This window comes from Boleophthalmus pectinirostris, unplaced genomic scaffold (assembly GCF_026225935.1).
Source record: "Boleophthalmus pectinirostris isolate CB_2022bp ecotype Guang Dong unplaced genomic scaffold, ASM2622593v1 HiC_scaffold_21, whole genome shotgun sequence".
NCBI lineage: Eukaryota > Metazoa > Chordata > Actinopteri > Gobiiformes > Gobiidae > Boleophthalmus > Boleophthalmus pectinirostris.
In genome coordinates, this window is record NW_026571175.1 from 32,988,613 (window position 1) to 33,006,763 (window position 18,151).

An 18,151-nucleotide genomic window follows, 5' to 3' on the forward strand; every position below is an offset into this window, starting at 1 on the left:
AAGGGTGAGTTGTTGCACAGTTGTAGGGAGTATTATCTGTTACATAAGGGTGAGTTGTTGCACAGTTGTAGGGAGTATTATCTGTTATAGGGGAGTATTATCTGTTACATATGGGTGAGTTGTTGTACTAAATTATATTATACTACACTATGTAATATTATTATTATTATTATTATTATTATTATTACTAATTAATTTTATTATTATTTTTTTTTATTGTTGTATTTAATTTAATTTTTTTTTTTTTTTTTTTTTTTAGGTTTTTTTTTTAGAGTAAAGCTTCGTGAGGCTGCTTTAATGGCTCTTTAAACTCCTTCGGGCTGCTTCCCTGAATTCCCGCCCGAGCCCACTCATTTGACGTCAGTTAATTTTTTCGCTCCGGGGACACACCTCGGAGTGACTCATTAAACTGTTCGTACTTTCTTCCCCGCTGTTGCAGAAGTGGCCTGCCCTCCCCTGCGCGCACCGTGTTCCTCTTCCTCCGTGTGGCAAGCGCTGGCAAGTTGAGACACACGCGAAGGAGTGGCAGAGAGGAACGAACGTGAGCGAGCACACGAGACGACGTGCTTGTTTTCTCTCTCTCTTTTTTTTTTATTTTTACGTTTTTACCGTCAAAACAGCGCACGCCACTCCAAAACTTTCCCCGCTTTCCTTTGAACCTTTTGCGGATCGCGTTGCGCCCCGTGCGTAAATGGCACTGGCGTCTTAGCGCAAGGAGACATTTCTGGGAAGGAAGACAAGAAGCGGTGTGTTGCAGGTTGTTTGGGAATCCGCTGCACGAAGACCTGTTGTCGGCGTCGTCCGCGTGCACATGTCGCTCGCGTGATCCCCCCCCCGCCCCGCCATCCCGGACGAATCAAACACGCGACGTACGGCTATGGACAAAGTTTAATTACTTCGCAAAGGTACGTGGGTTTGTTTAGACACGCATTAACGAGCGGCTTTCCTCCTTAAATAAATAAATAACACCATAAAACGAGCATGAAAACGGACTGCTCCTCACATAAAAGTGGAGATACGTAAACTGGAGCACCTGCCACGCGATAATCTACTGGGAAAACGATTGGCATCCTGAGTAATTATGTCAGATTTTTCCATGTAATTAGCCTAATATTTATTACGTAGATCCAAAGCTAGTCATAATTTTGCTTTTTTAAGACTCAAAGGTGATTTAATTGAACAAATTCTGGTATCGGGGGTACGACTCTTGACTCTGACTCTGAAATAAATAAATGAAAAGCAATCGAGAAATCTTTACGGACGCCTCGCAGTAACAGTACGCGTGTTGTGTTGTCATGTGACGTTTGCGTCGGTGACTCCTCCTTATTCATTCCTCGTAAGTTTTTATCTAGGCTACAATCTGTGAGTCTAAATATAACCTAAAGATACGGTTCAGAAGCCTACAGTTTGTCTTTTAATCGTAAACAGTCTGTTCTTAGTGGAACTTAATGTTTCCACAGTGTGACATTATACAGCTCTACCGTATAATTCGATGACAAGTGGTTTTATAGCTCAGAATTCCTAGAAAAACAGGCATTCTGACTGTGAGCGGTGTCGCCTCTCCGCAGATCTGACCTGTAACTTGGTCTGGTTTAGATTCCATGAAGACAGAAGGGTTTAAATACCATTCTGTGAAACATTCTAGACAAAGCAATAATATTTTCATGGAGGTGCACGATGTAACTTTTTGTTCTTTGGTCCGTCAGCTGCTTGTTGTTTGTAGGGAGTATTATCTGTTACATAAGAGTGAGTTGTTGTACGGTTGTAGGGAGTATTATCTGTTACATGAGGGTACATTTATTCAGTTACAGGTGGTTTTATAGCTCAAAATTCCTAGAAAAACAGGTGTTCTGACTGTGAGCGGCGTCGCCTCTCCGCAGATCTGACCTGTAACTTGGTCTAGTTTGGATTCCTTGAAGACAGAAGGGTTTAAAGACCATTCTGTGAAACATTCTAGATGAAGCAACAACATTTCTGTGTAACTTGTTTGTTGGTCAATCACCTACTTGTTTTCAAGGAATATGTCGTCGCTTTGCTTGAAATGTTGCACAGTATGACTTTAAACAGCTCTACTTTACATTTACTCAACTACAAGTGGTTTTATAACTCAAAAATACCAAGAAAAACAGGCGTTCTGACTGTGAGCGGCGTCGCCTCTCCACAGATCTGACCTGTAACTTGGTCTAGTTTGGATTCTATAAAGATGGAAAGAAACATTCCAGACAAAGCAACAACATTTCCATGGAGGTGCACTGATGTAACTTTTTGTTCTTTGGTTCATCAGCTGCTTGTTGTTTGTAGGGAGTATTATCTGTTACGTAAGAGTGAGTTGTTGTACGGTTGTAGGGAGTATTATCTGTTACATGAAGGTACATTTATTCAGTTACAGGTGATTTTATAGCTCAAAATTCCTAGAAAAACAGGTGTTCTGACTGTGAGCGGCGTCGCCTCTCCGCAGATCTGACCTGTAACTTGGTCTAGTTTGGATTCTATAAAGTTAAAAAGGTTTAATGCCATACTGTGAAACATTCCAAGCAAAGCAATATAATTTTCAATGGAGGTTGCACTGTGTAACTTTTTGTTTTTTTGGTCTGTCACCTTCTTGTTTCTATGGATATGTCATTTCTCTGTCTGGAATGTTCCACAGTGTGACATTAAACAGCTCTACTGTACATTTATTCAATTACAAGTGGTTTTACAGCTCAAAAAAACAAGCGTTCTGACTGTGAGCGGTGTCGCCTTTCCACAGATCTGACCTGTAACTTGGTCTAATTTGGATTCTATAAAGATAGAAAGGTTTAATACCATACTGTGGAACATTCCAGACAAAGCAACAACATTTCCATGGAGGTGCACTGTGTAACTTTTTGTTTTTTGGTTCATCAGCTGCTTGTTGTTTGTAGGGAGTATTATTTGTTACATAAGAGTGAGTTGTTGTACGGTTGTAGGGAGTATTATCTGTTACATAAGAGTGAGTTGTACGGTTGTAGGGAGTATTATCTGTTACATGAAGGTACATTTATTCAGTTACAGGTGGTTTTATAGCTCAAAATTTCTAGAAAAACAGGCGTTTTGACTGTGAGCGGCGTCGCCTCTCCGCAGATCTGACCTGTAACTTGGTCTAGTTTGGATTCCATGAAGACAGAAGGGTTTAAATACCATTCTGTGAAACATTCTAGATGAAGCAACAACATTTTTGTGTAACTTGTTTGTTGGTCAATCACCTACTTGTTTTCAAGGAATATGTCGTCGCTTTGCTTGAAATGTTGCACAGTATGACTTTAAACAGCTCTACTTTACATTTGTTCAATTACTAGCGGTTTTATAGCTCAAAATTCCTAGAAAAACAGGTGTTCTGACTGTGAGCGGTGTCGCCTCTCCACAGATCTGACCTGTAACTTGGTCTAGTTTGGATTCTATAAAGTTAAAAAGGTTTAATGCCATACTGTGAAACTTTCCAAACAAAGCAATATAATTTTCATGGAGGTTGCACTGTGTAACTTTTTGTTTTTTTGGTCTGTCACCTTCTTGTTTCTATGGATTTGTCATTTCTCTGTCTGGAATGTTCCACAGTGTGACATTAAACAGCTCTACTGTACATTTATTCAATTACAAGTGGTTTTACAGCTCAAAAAAACAAGCGTTCTGACTTTGAGCGGTGTCGCCTTTCCACAGATCTGACCTGTAACTTGGTCTAATTCGGATTCTATAAAGGTAGAAAGGTTTAATGTCATACTGTGGAACATTCCAGACAAAGCAACAACATTTCCATGGAGGTGCACTGTGTAACTTTGTGTTTTTTAGGCCTTGTCCTTGTTTCTATGGATAAGCCATTGCTGTGCTGGAATGTTCCACAGTATGACATTAAACAGCTCTACTTTACATTTCTTCAATTACAAGTGGATTTTACAGCTCAAAAAAAACAAGCGTTCTGACTTTGAGAGGTGTCGCCTTTCCACAGATCTGACCTGTAACTTGGTCTAGTTTGTATTCCATGAAGATAGATCTATGTAATTTTTTTTGTTTTTTGGTCCGTCACCTGCCTGTTTTGTATGAATATGTCGTTGCTTTGCCTGGAATGTTCCACAGTATGACATTAAACAGCTCTACTTTACATTTACTCAATTACAAGTGGTTTTATAGCTCAAAAATAAATAAAAATAAAAAAGAGTTCTGACTGTTAGCAGGGTCGCCTCTCCACAGATCTGATGTGTATCTTGTTTTGATGTGGTCTTCATGAAGATAAAAAGGTTTAACACCATACTGTGAAACCAGACAAAGCAACAACATTTCTGTGTAACTTCTTGTTTCTATGGATTTGTCACTGCTCTGCCTGGAATGTTCCACAGTGTGACATTAAACAGCTCTACTTTACAGTTATTCAATTACAAGTTTTATATCTAATAAATCATTAATAATAAATAATAACTTTATATCTCAAAAATACTTAGAAAAACAGACGTTCTGACTGTGAGCAGAATCGCCTCTCCACAGATCTGACCTGTAACTTGGCCTAGTTTGGATTCCATGATGATAGAAAGGTTTAATTAGCCAGGCTGGCGCCACCTAGTGCCTCCACTCAATTTCATTTTTATCCAGCGACTAGGTCAGGAATCGGAATACACTCGACAGTTCGCAAAAACCCCGGAAGTGCGAGTTTGGGCACCAGCCAATCAGCGAAGAGTCAAACATTCAGTGTTGTCAACGATTCCCGAGATTGAGGATTTAAAGCTGAAACAAAGAGAATGTTTGGTGAATTTTATCAAGGGGAAAGATGTTATTGTCCTTCTTCCTACGGGATTTGGTGCATTACATACATCACGACTAAACAGCAGCGATTGGTTAAATAAAAAAGTACCTGCCTACCGTCGAGCGAACGAATCCTAACGCTGCGAGGTCAGACAGTTTCCACGAAGTGAAACCATCTGATGAAACAGGCTGAGGTTTATTGCCATACTGTGACACATTCCAAACAAAGCAACAACATTTCTGTGTAACTTCTTGTTTTTTGATCCGCTACCTGCTTGTTTTTATGGATGTGTCACTGCTCTGCCTGGAATGTTCCACAGTACACTTCAAAAAGTAATATCTAGGTGAGGTAAAATAGCTTAAATTAAGAACATTTTACTTTATTTGAGTCAATTCAACTTGACAAGTGAAATTATCTGCCAATGGAATGAGTGCGTTTGTCTTAATTTAAGCAACTTTTGATTTTGTTTCATATTTACAGTTCAAAATGTCTTATTCCACTGGCAGATAATTTTACTGTTCACGTGAAATTGACTCAAATCATGATAAATTCAAGTCATATTAACTTAACAAGGTTTTAGTTTTTGCAGTGTATGACATTAAACAGCTCTACTTTACATTTATTGAGTTAGAGGTGGTTTTATAGCTCAAAAATACCTTGAAAAACAGACATTCTGACTGTGAGCGGTGTCGCCTCTCCGCAGATCTGACCTGTAACTTGGTTTGATGCGGTCTCCATGATGATAGAAAGGTTTAATACCACACTGAGACACATTCCAGACAAAGCAATAACATCTCCACGGGGAAAAGCATCTGATGGAGCCTCCACCGGAAAATGTACACGGTGCACCTTTTAAATTAACTCGAAATAGAAGAAAATGGACACTGAAGAGCGTCTTGTCAGAGTCTGCAGTTTTTGAGGTACCGTAATTTACTCCACAAACAACGAAATCTCCCGTTTTAGTCTGCATAAAAAAACTGTTAATCCTGTAGTTTAGATCTGTACAAACCACAGACTGTGTAAATAAATGGACAGAGGGAGTGTGACGTCTCCCACAGCGTTCGGCTCCAGACAAATAAACTCACCAAGCCTGGCTGAGTTCCAATATTAGGAACAGGAATTTATTTACAGCCAAAGGGAAGGTTAGATAGTAGGGATGTAACGATACTGGCAATGTCACCATTAGAGCCCGACCGATATATCGGCTGGCCGATATTATCGGCTGATATGGGCAACTTTAGGCATATCGGCTATCGGGCCGATATTTCACGTGGGCATGTTATACCTCCTTATAAAGCTTAGACTCTCTACATTCTGTTCATTTAATCCAATTTACAGACAGATAAATGTCCTAATATGTGGCTCCACATCAGTATTTATCTACGGAGTCATTTGTCTGTGTGTGTCCGTACTGTCCCTGAACACACCACAGAGTCGCGTCACTCACGTGTGTTTGTTTACACCTGCAGACACAGATCCAAACACTGAGATTATTTTCTTTTTACGGACAATCGGTTTGAGTCTGGATTAAAAGGACATTTATTAGTGCAGATTTGTGATGTGAGGAGGAGCCTGTGTGAGCGGTGAGTGTTGGAAATATGTCGACTCTGAAGCTAGTTTTTGTCATTTGTTATGGGTTAGCTGCTGTAGCTCCCGCACATAAACAGACTGTTTTCTATTGGTCTGTTCTAAAGTGTTTATATTGGCCGTATATTTGTTACTGGACCTGCACTGATATGTAAATGAGCTGTGAATAGACGTGTGAATTATGACATTTGCACATATAATTAATTACTGCGCGGCGCGCACGTATTTACGGCTAAAGGCTAATAGCGCTACTTTCTTTACTAGTTATGGGTCAGTCGCAAACGAAATGACTCTTAGAACCGACTCTTTGAAGGGAACGACGGGAGCCTGATCCTTATTGGGAGCCGTGTTTTCTCTTTCTCTCACTTTTTTTCTCTTCACGCCGCGTGATTCGTGGTTTGACAGCGGCAGCGGCTAAAAACGAAACTTTGAGAAATTTGCGTGTACGTAGGATTAAAAAAAACAAAAAAAAAAAAAAAAAAACGAGCATATTTGACTGTAGTTTAGCATAAAATAAATAAGTCCCGGTTTAGTCCTTTTTCAGTCCTGCTTTAGACGTGCTTTAGTCCTGCTTGCAACAAAACAATCTGAAGAGCCACTTGGGAGCCAAAAGAACCAGCAGCTTTTAGTGAGCCGAGCCAAAAGAGCCGGTTCTCTAAAAAGAACTGGAATACCCATCACTAGTGTCTAGAATGTGATGCAAAAATGCCATTAAGCCGAACCTACTGTCTGTAAATATATGATGTAAAGAGGCAGAATAACAATAAATGTTGCCAAAATAAACCCAATTTAAAATCCACCAGAGCCAAACCTAAGTTTTTTAAACAATTCAACATTTACAGTGAATTTTTACATCACTAAATATATCGGGGATTATATCGGCAGCGCCAACTCCCATTATATCGGTTTCATATCGGCCACAGCAAAATCCATATCGGTCGGGCTCTAGTCACCATATCGTCGTAGTAAAATTGCCATGGACCATAATCCTTTGCGGTCGCGTCATCGCCGTTGTGGACACCCCAGCGGCTTTTAAGTCTGAGGTCTAGAAGCATTTTGTGTTTGTCGTGACCAGTGTTGGGAAGGTGACTTTTAAAAATGTATTCCACTACAGATTACAGATTACATACCCCAAAATGTAGTTTGTAACGTAATCCATTAAATGACTTAAACTGAGTAACGTAATCTGAATACTTTGGATTACTTGATTTGCTGTAGAGAAGCAAAGACGAGGAAATCGTAACATAAGAAGTTTTGTCTGATAAAAGAAAATGAAAAGCCCAGACTTTACTGAACCGTATAAAAAAAAATATTATTGATAGAAGACGAGGAGACACGGTCCACGCAGCATGGTTTAGTCCTGTTAAATCCTGGTTTAGTCCTGTTTAAATCCTGTTTTAGTCCTGGTTTAGACCTGGTTTCAGCTCTAGTTTAGATCTAATTTAGACCTGGTTTTAGTCCTGGTTTAGACCTGGTTCAGTTCCTGCAATGAGTGGAATTACTGGAAAAAAAAAAGAAAAAAAAAAAGGGAGGGATATAGCTCAAAATGTGAAAACAGGAAAATACTGCAATCCATGTAATCCATTTATTTCAATAAAGTAACTGTAATCCAGTTACCACTCATGGAAACAGTAACTGTAACTGAATACAGTTACTCATAGTTTGTACTCTGATTACGTTACTCCGGTACATGTAATCTGTTACTAACCAACACTGGTCGTGACACGAAACAAGAAAGGAGAAAAGGACAGAGTGCAGCTACTGACGATGAATGTGGTTCACCTCGGGAAATACTACAACATGAGAAGTGACATGAACAATCGACATGCTGAAAATTTTCAAGAATGTGGTCAGAAAATCAAGTCAAAAAAATATACGTGAAGCATTTACAACAGCGCTGCCTCACAACAGCTCAAGAAATAATGAAATACATTGCAGAATATAAAACAAGTCATTTGCATCCATTTTCCACGGTGGACGGCGTTGGGTTAGTGGCAAAACTGGAGCTAAAATATAAAATATCATACACATTGAGTAATAATGGGTTTAATGCAGCTTTGTGCACATTTGTTTACGTTTTATACGAAAAAGGAGAAATGCTGAGTAAATGCATCGTGTAACTAAAAAATAAAAATAAAATGTCAATATTGATTCTCGAGTGAGGGGAGGACGGAGCGTGAGACTGACAGGCGGATTAGTGCAGCGCCGGCAGTGATGCGGTCGCTGTATTGGTGAAGCGTTGGTGAAGAGGAGCTGAGTCGAAAGGCGAAGCTCTCGATCTACCATCAATCTCCGTTCCTCCTCTCACCTCTGATCATGAGCTCTGGGTAATGACTGACAGGCGAGTTTCAGCTGACGTCATTGTTATTAAAAGCCCGCGTTGCTGCTGGGAAATATTTTGGTCGGAGGCAAGAAACACAGTAGCGTCAAACACAGTGCGTAACCTCGCGTATTTATCCCCGATAATGGTAAATTCCTGCTGCATTATTGGATGCACAAATAGAAGCACGGAAGAAGGAAAATGTCTTTTTTGTATTCCAAGTGAAAAGAACCACTAACGGTGAATTAAACGGCTTTCAAACATCTGCAGAGCAAACGTAGAAGATCCTAACAAACCGTGGACTCCAACAAGTTCAACAACACATCGAGACTCTTGGAGGTTTTCATCTTTTCTGCTGTGAATGGCCCAGGAGTTTCCACCAAGTCATTGTGGATATCGCCCAAGTGAATATTTGTCCAGGTAGTTGGAGATTCTGACCAGAAATGATGATGATTGGTGATTTGGCGTCCATCGATGCTTATGACCAATTTCTGGTCAAATCGTCTTCGGTTCTCTGATATTAGAGTGGATAAATAACCGGGATCAATACCCTTTATGTTACAGGTGTCAAACATAAGGCCCGGGGGCCAGATCCGGCCCTCCAAGACCTTTAATCTGGGCCTCGGCTGATTTTCTACTAAAATAATTTAATTATATTTTCTCTTAAAATCTTGTTAATTTTCTGTGGTGTTTATCATATCAGCGTCTCCAGTGTCTCTGTACGTGGCCCCTCCCACCAGAGCAGCAGCACAAATGAAGACTTGTCTCTTTCCAAACGCTCTTAAACGACGATCGTTTTGACTGTTGACCGTGACTCCCTCATCAACAAAATGTCAAAAATGAGGAAAGTGGAGCCGAGTGCAGGATTTTCCAAGAAAAATTGACTTATTCCTATTTGCAAACAAGTTAATGTTAAAACATTGTGTTGAAATTACATTTTTCAGGTTTCAAGTTTTAGGTTGTTCATAATATTATAATATTTTGTAAAAGAAAGAGTTCATCAATTAAAAAAGATTTCTGTAATAGATTTGCGTTTCTCTGCACAAATATTTGAACTTATTGACCAAATAATTCCCAGCATGCAACGCGCGCTTTTGTCAACAATGAAACTCGCCTATAGAAACAAAATTTAAAACCACATGGCTCATTTGCATGAATGAATGAAACAAAACATAAAACACAACCCCAGGTCTGTTTCTGAGAAGGGAACAGTATCATAACATGGCTAAAAGCAAGAGATTATTCAAAAATCTTCTAAAGGGAACACCAGTCACGTAGACTAGAGCCTTCCTATTGGCTGTTTGAGGTGATAAGCCTCTCAGGTATTCGTCAGCGTGTTCTTAAGATGTGCTGTTGACAGTAAATGATGCATTGAAAGTCATGAGGCTTCTGCACGACCACATTCCAAACCTCATGTCGTGTTTGGTGCCTGCAGCTACGTCACCCCTCGCCTCACCGGTAAACACACTTCTTATCTTTTATCTTATACAATAAAAGGAGCTGTTTCTTATCACAAAACACACAGTCAAGAGCAGGAGGTTAAACCAGGAAGGGCGAGATTGTTAGATTTATTTTATTTTTATTTTTTTACATTTTATTTATAAAGATTTCACAAAAAGCGTTATAGCTCGTTATTATTTCAACATAATATACTGTAGAAACCAACCGTCCCCCATAGAAAAAACAAATAAATAAATATATATATAATAAAAAATGATGGATGTAGTGAAATAAAATGAAACACACAGACAAAAATAAAAAATAAAAATACATAAATAAAAATACACAAAAAATTGGTTGGTAATTTTATAAACAGTCAATAAAGCTGGAGCTATAAAATAAAATAGTTGCAGTATAATGAAATAGTAATGACAGGGTTTACATCAAATTATTATGATTAATAGGGATGGACAAGATCTCGTACCACAAAATCTTGTAACACAAAACCTCACACAGCAAAATCTCATACCACAAAATCTTGTATCGCAAAATCTCGTACTACAACATATTGTACCGCAAGATGTCGTACTGCAACATCTCAAACCACAAGATCTTGTATCACAAAACCTCACACAGCAAAATCTCCTACTGGAAGATTTCGTACCACAAGATTAGAAGTGTGCAAAAATATTGAAACATCAACATATCGTATTGTTTAATGTGATGAGTACTGATATCGTGAGGTGCTGTACTGATATATCACCAAGAGTATTTTTTGGTATATTTTACTAAATTATTTTGTTACAGCTACAGTTTTGTTGCTTTTTTGGAACTTGTTTATGCGACACATTTCACATTTTCACTGTTTTGATGATTAAAATATTTGTGTTTCATATGAACTTTGCACAAGAAGTGGTTTAACAAAGACTTTTAGTATCAAAGCCACGATTTAGCCTTTATTTTTTATTGAACTGTATTGAATTGATTTGAAATACATCGTTTAGAATCATATGGATATGTATGTATTGAGGTATGTATCGTATCGGCAACTTCTGAATGACACCCAGCTCTACACAAGATCTCGTACTATAAAATCTCTCTCGTGAGACAAAACTGCCACAAGATCGTGCGCACATGACAAAAATGATCTCGTGAGATTTTTTTTCCCAAGTGTTTACATTTGGATTGGACAAAAAAAGGGTCAAGTGTTGCTGAGTTACATCTCTTAATCGAAACAGCAGCACTAAAATGGAAACAAAACTATATGAAATCAAATGAATAAAAAATTGCGAGGCCAAAATTGGAAACTGAATCGTGAAATTTATGTATTAGAAATTATGTAAAAATCTCATCTCGTCTCACGGAAATTGCGTCTCGTCCCGTCCCTTAATGATTAATTGATTATCTTGATAAATTGAGGCAGCATTTATGCAAATACAAAATGAATAGTGACAAGTCTGGATGAAAAATGAACTCATGTCAGTTTGAATTATTATCTTGTTTTGTGTCTGTGTGTGGAACTTGATTCGTTTTAATTAAAGGATTAAGCTCAAAGTGACTCTCTAAATTGAGCTTTAAGTCAAAAACAGACCTGGATTTGTGTTTTGTTTCATTCACACATGGTTGAGTAATCCTTTGTTATTAATCTGTCTACATTTCCAAAGCTCAAAATGCTCTGTTCCACTTTGTGATGTCATGAAGCTGTAGTTTTCAGGCCTGAAATCGTTGTAATGATTTTATTGAAGGTGTACGGAGTTTAAAAACACAACGGAGCATTTCCTGTATCACCATATGATCTCATGAGGTGGAGCAAAGTGTTTTTTTGAAAGAAGAACTCAGCGTAAATCTGCTAAGTTTGTGTGTTATTGTGTGAATGAAACAAAACTCAACTCCAGGTCCGTTTGTGATGAGGAAACTAGATCAGAAAATATCACAACACAGGTCCTTTTAAACTCGTCCAGAAGAATTTAAATCTGAACTGACAAACTAAAACACGAATCACATTTCAGAACATGTTTGCGCAGATGTAAACTACAGGATTAGCAGCTTTTACGCAGAAGAACGGGAGGTTTTGTTGGTTGTGGAGGAAGTTACAGCACTTCAAAAATTGCAGCCTTCGTGATTTGCTAATGGCGTTAACTGAAATTTCGATTTGATTGCGATTAAACCCCAAACTGTTGCATAATCTTTCATTATTTATGAGCCAAACTTCCTGAAAGGTTCACTGTGTAACTGTCGCCATGGAGATGTTGTTGCTTTGCCGAACGCTGAGCAATTAACTGAATTTTGATTGCGATTTTGATTTGTGTGTCAAACGATCTCCAAACTCATATAATCGAGTTGAAACGAAGATTAACACAGTTTATTTTGGGATATTTTTTTTATGAATAAGTGTATTTATTTGATTTTTTTTTTTAAATATAGAGATTGTAGAACAGCTGGATATTTAGGCAAGACAAGTTTATTTGTAAAGCACAATTCGTACACAAATTAATTCAAAGTGTTTTCCACAATAAGAAATACATTAAAATCACAATAAAAACAAATCAAAAAAACAAAAACAGTCATCACAAAATTAAAAAGAGCGAGAGAGTGAGACATTAAATTAGAGAGAAGAGTGCAGAATGAAAACCTTTCAGTCATATACACGGCTAAACACAACTTAGTCTTTATTAGTTATCCATCCATCCATCCATTTTCTTCTGCTTATCCGGGGCCGGGTCGCGGGGGCAGCAGCCTAAGCAGGGACTCCCAGACTTCCTTCACCCCAGACACGTCCTCTAGCTCCTCCGGGGGGACCCCGAGGCGTTCCCAGGCCAGCCCAGAGACATAGTCCCTCCAGCGTGTCCTGGGTCTTCCCCGGGGTCTCCTCCCGGTGGGACATGCCCAGAACACCTCCCGAGGGAGGCGCCCAGGAGGCATCCGGAACAGATGCCTGAGCCTCAACTGGCTCCTCTCGACGTGGAGGAGCAGCGGCTCTACTCCGAGCTCCTCCCGTGTGACTGAGCTCCTCACCCTGTCTCTAAGAGAGCACCCAGACCACCCTGCGGAGGAAACAAATTTCGAGCGCTTGTATCCGCGATCTTGTCCTTTCGGTCACTTACCCAGAGCTCATGACCAGCTAAGGGCAGCATTACTTGATTTATTGGTTTACAAACCCACCAATGCTACATTAAAAGAAAAAGATTTAAAATAAAATTGAAATGAAGGATGTAGAGCTCGAATTACTGAACATTTTGCAAGTTGTTGCCTGAAAATCAGACAATTATTAACCCTGTTACACTTAAGATGCCATTTCCACCCAAATCATTATTTCCTCAAACATTTTTGCTGTATTTTAAGGGTTTAATATATTTACTACTTTTAATATTTACTTTTTAAAATATTTAAAACTTGAAATACAATTTCATTTGTAACAATTTGTAAAACTACCTGAACATGGATTTTCTGACTAGAGGCTCTTCTGATGATAAGACTGACCCCGTACATTCCAGGGAAAACAATCTCCGTAACACTTCTCCACGGACACAACCAGGTGCTGAACATACTCGAAAAGTTACATAGTGCACCTTTAAGACACACTTATTGGTATTTCTAAAGAAAGCGCACTAACTAGCTGTGTTTTTTTTGTTTTTTTTCATCAGATCTTTATATTTGTATGAGACAGATGCGTCGTTCGGAGTCGTGTTTTCAAAATGTCTCACGTTTTTGTTCTTTTCATCCTGCCTGAACACGTTTCACACTTGGATTGACTCTGTCCTTCACGCACAGAGAAACGAGAAACCGAAATTATTAGAATCGAGCACAAAGCCGATGGGACACGTGCTGCAATTTGAACGTGTGATTAGCGCTCGCATTAAGTCGCGTCTGGTATTTTAAAAGAGGTGTGAACCATTATTCTCCTTTTTTCAGCATAGGTGGGAAAAATACAATGATGGAAAGTAACTCATTAACTCAGGTTTGTGTTATTTAGACGTTTTTATTTCCATTTTCTCTGGTGTGGCTTTTTCTGGAGTTGTGTTTTGTCTCATTCACAAATGTTTAATACAAAAACCCTGTATACTTTTTAACTCTTACCTGAGTCATTTCTTGGGCCACTACTTTGTATTTGTACTTGAGTAATGTTATTTTGAAGTTATGGTACTTTTACTTGGCTACGCTCTGCAAAATTCAAACTTAACTCTTCCAAAATTACAGTTTTTCTCTTAACTCTTCACTAATCTGACACTCTTCATGCTTTGGGGATCAAATCAAGAAATTGAATCCAATCTAATCAAATCGAATGCTTGTTGTAATAGAGAAATCAAGTTTTGCACTTAAAGGTTCTATATTACGCAAAATTGATTCTTGTGAGCTTTAAGTTGTGTTTATAATGTTGTTACCTCCACAAAAACAAACCTGGAGTTGTGTTTTGTTTCATTCACACATGTTTGAGTAACTCTTCTTTATTAGTCTGTCTGCATCTCCAAAGCTCAAAATGCTCCTTTCCACCTTGTGATGTCGTGAAGCGGTAGTTTTTAAATACATGCATCCCGAATTTCAGACTTCCGGTCATCTCGCAATGCATGCTGGGAAGGATCCTCCGAAAAAAGTGAGCATCAAACCGGCATGTTTGTTTTCCCAGTGGGATTCGTCTATTGACAAGGCTGATCTTTTGTCTTTTGAACCATCTAAGTCTTTGATCTAAGTCTTTTGAACCATATCACTTTTGTTTCTGGTTCTGATATTGCTTATATTTTAGTTTTGTCTGGTTTGTTTGTCTGTTTGTTGTTTGTTATATGTTATGGACCGATTTTGATAATTTTCAGGATTTTTGGAAATGTGAAAAGGAAGAACTGATTTCATTTTGGGGGTGATCCGGAAGAAATCCTGGATTCTGGATCACTTTGAAATTTTAGTTAACATTGTGGTAAATGGGCCAAAAATTTTGTTTCTCAATATCTGGGTTAATTATTGACCAACCCCATGAAATTTGACTCAGATGGACAATGGGATCCTCTTTCATGTTCAAAGCTGATCCGGATCTGTCCAGAAGACTGATTTTATTGCAATTTATATAAAAAATGGGGGTAGTCCTTGGCGGAGGTCTGCGCTCTGATGCTTTTCTAGTTTTAAAGAGATTCGACATGTAATTGTGATGTGCTAAGGGAATCAGATGTGTGTGACTGCAAACCTCTGTTCAAATTGTTTCCCTTCCCAATGAAATTGAAAAATAGTGAAAGGTGAAGGTGATGGGCAGGATTGATCCACAAGAAGGACGAAAAATGAAACCTTTGACTGCCTAAAATCATCCCAAGTTTGTGCAGCGAACATTTTGTATGTGGAGCGACAACAAAGCAAAATCCTGATCCCTCACTCAACCTTTGTCACGAATTTAAAAAGTCAACTCCAAAGTGAAAGGCACCAGCTGTTCACCAAGAAACACCTTCCACTGCAAAGAGACCAAGACGTGATGTTGCTGTAAAACCACAAGAACAAGAAAGTTGCAGTTCAGTCTGTTTGTCTTCTGCACCTCTCACTTAACAAACGGGATTTTACTTTGTTGGTGCTTCACATACAAAATGTTTGTTGCAAACTCTGGATGATTTAGGCAGCCAAAGGTTTTGTTTTTCATCCTTCCAGTGGATCAATCCTGCCCATCACCTTCACCTTTCACTATTTTTCAATTCCGTTCGAAAGGGAAACAGTTTGAACGGAGGTTTGCAGTCACACACATCTGATTCACTTTTGCATTTATGGAGTTCGCAAACTTCTGAAACCCATTTCTCGAGCTGTTTTCCGCTGTTAGGATCCAACAACCACACAATTACAATGTCCGAATCCCATATCTAAAATATGACAATATCAGAACCATAAACAAAAGTGATATGCTTCAAAAGACTTGAAAAGATCAGATAATAGTCGCATCCCACTGGGAAAACAAACATGGCGCTTTGATGCTCACTTTTTTGGAGGATCCTTCCAGTATGAATTGTGCGAGATTTGGGATGCATGTATAAACAGCTCCTTTTACCTTTTGTTCTGCAGAAATTGGCTGTTTTCATCTGTTGTGGAAAAAATTATATATCTCTTGATGATAAATAATGAATCAGTTTGCGAAACCTGGTGAGCTTTTAGAATACAGACAAAGGTTTATTCTTGCAACAGCAGATATGGACAGGGCCTAGACCAGAGACCAACAACCTGTCCTCCAGCAGCATGTCCCTCCCACATTAGACCCCCCAGCTCTGAGTCTCTACTAGAGTCTCTGTCCCACTCAGACCACCACATCTGAGCTCTGAGTATTCATACAGAAAATACAAGCTACATACATATCAGAGCAGAGCGGCTTTTGTTTCTCAGGGTTTTGGTAATCAACTTATCACACATTTGAGGACAACTAAGACAAAGCCATCTCTGTGTTGACGAAAGGCCAAAACGAACACAAATGTCTCCGTTTTGACCAAAAAAATATTGCCATGTGGGTGGGAAGGGCTGTAGCGGCTGAGCCTTTACACATGCCAATGACTGGTCCGGGTCTCAGGTAGAAATCACAAAGACGGATTGAGAGAAATCTTTCCACAATATTAAAATTCCATCACACATTTAAATCAGACCTGGGCATTGTCCAGCTCCAGGGACCCATACGGACGGCCCTTTGGTTGACTCTGACCTGCCCGTTTAAGCTCATTTGTAATTACAAAATCACCATATTTTATAATTTTACCTCTTGCACTAAAGCTGCTTTGCTTTTACTTTAGAGGTGTTTTTTTAAACGACATTTTTTGTAAGGCAGCATCACTTTTTCATTGCACAGCGATAATGTTAAATTTTTTATGTATTGATAAGGTGGAGGCTTTAATATATAAGCCCTTTTGGGGGGTTTTGCCTCTTCCAGCACCTACTTTTTTTTTTAACTCGTGTGTTTTTTTTCAAATTCTTATGTTATACTTACAAAATAAATACATTAATTAATTGCTTAGGCATAACATAAACTCTTACCAATCTTTCTCAAAACAATGATATTTACTGCTTTTTTTTTGTTTTTTTTTAAAGAAATACAATTAATATTAAGCAGTTTAGCAAGTTAAGCGTTTTGGCACTTCACAATATTTTCTGTTTCTCATGTGGTCCAATGGAAAACATAATTGCCCACCTCTGATCTAAATGGTTCAAGTGAAAGTGTTTACCGTTTGAGAGAATTTATCCAGTCTAAATATGCAGGATTTGTTTGTTAAACATGTGTGAAGGAAACAAAACACAACTCCAGGAATGTTTGTGAAGAGTAAACATTATTATAACATATCAGGAAAAAGCGTAATATAGGCTCTTTAACTGTGGAACGTTCCAGGAAATTAAATTAAACACTCTGGGACCAAGCAGGTGGCGTACTCTTCTCCAAAAAAGTTACACCGTGCTTCTTTAACTTTTGTTTCTCTTTGTTTCACAGCCCCCTCCCCACCTTGTCATCATGCGGCGGTTCAGCTCCGAAGGCTCTCTCCTGGATTTGGATTTCCTTCCTTGGAAAAAAGTTGCGCTAAAGAACACGGACGAGCCTCGAGACCGAAACTCTGGGACGTACACTTTGCACGAATATTCCGATGAGCCCGACTGCGCGAGGACTGGCTGCTTCCCGCCTCTCATCCGGGAACCGAGCGGAAAGAGGCAGCTGACCAGAGAACGGAGCATAAGCACGGAAAACTTGGACGATATTAAAAAGGACAGTAAAAACCGGTTGAGCGTGTGCGTGATTAACGAGGGGTGCCGGGCGTACAGCGACGGACAGTTGGCACCGGTGGCAAACGGGAGCAGCACGGAGAGCATAGAGAAAGAGGAAGCGCCGGCGTCGCCCACTGACCCGACCTGCGCCAACCCCTCCAAGTCCCAGAAGAGGGCCAAGCTGCTCGCCGCCAAACTCCACCTCAAGAGTCTCTTCGGAGGACAGGTAAACGAGTTTTGATTTTGGATTTTTTTTTTTTTTTAATCTTTGTTTGGGTATGTCATGATTTATGAAATAATTTATAGAATTTTAAAGATCCTACATTACGCAAAATTGACTCTTCTTGTGAAATTTC

The 18,151-nt window shown here is 39.1% G+C and overlaps 1 protein-coding gene across 7 annotated transcripts in view; it reads left to right on the top strand.

Moving 5' to 3' along the window:
- The first annotated feature begins 430 nt into the window (after window positions 1–430).
- Window positions 431–18,151, top strand: part of si:ch211-152p11.4 (regulator of G-protein signaling 3) — a 79,840-nt gene continuing 62,119 nt past the window's right edge. For 5 of the 7 annotated variants that reach the window (XR_008632692.1, XR_008632694.1, XR_008632693.1 and 2 more), the window contains exons 1-3: window positions 431–905; window positions 14,015–14,055; window positions 17,527–18,021. Coding sequence is in view for 3 of the 7 variants with exons in the window: in XM_055157019.1 (XP_055012994.1) it covers window positions 14,029–14,055; window positions 17,527–18,021 (522 nt within the window). In the remaining 4 variants the exon portion in view is untranslated. Of the gene's footprint in view, window positions 906–14,009; window positions 14,056–17,526; window positions 18,022–18,151 lie in introns of all 7 variants that reach the window. The other 2 variants (XM_055157020.1, XM_055157021.1) reach the window with 2 other exon arrangements.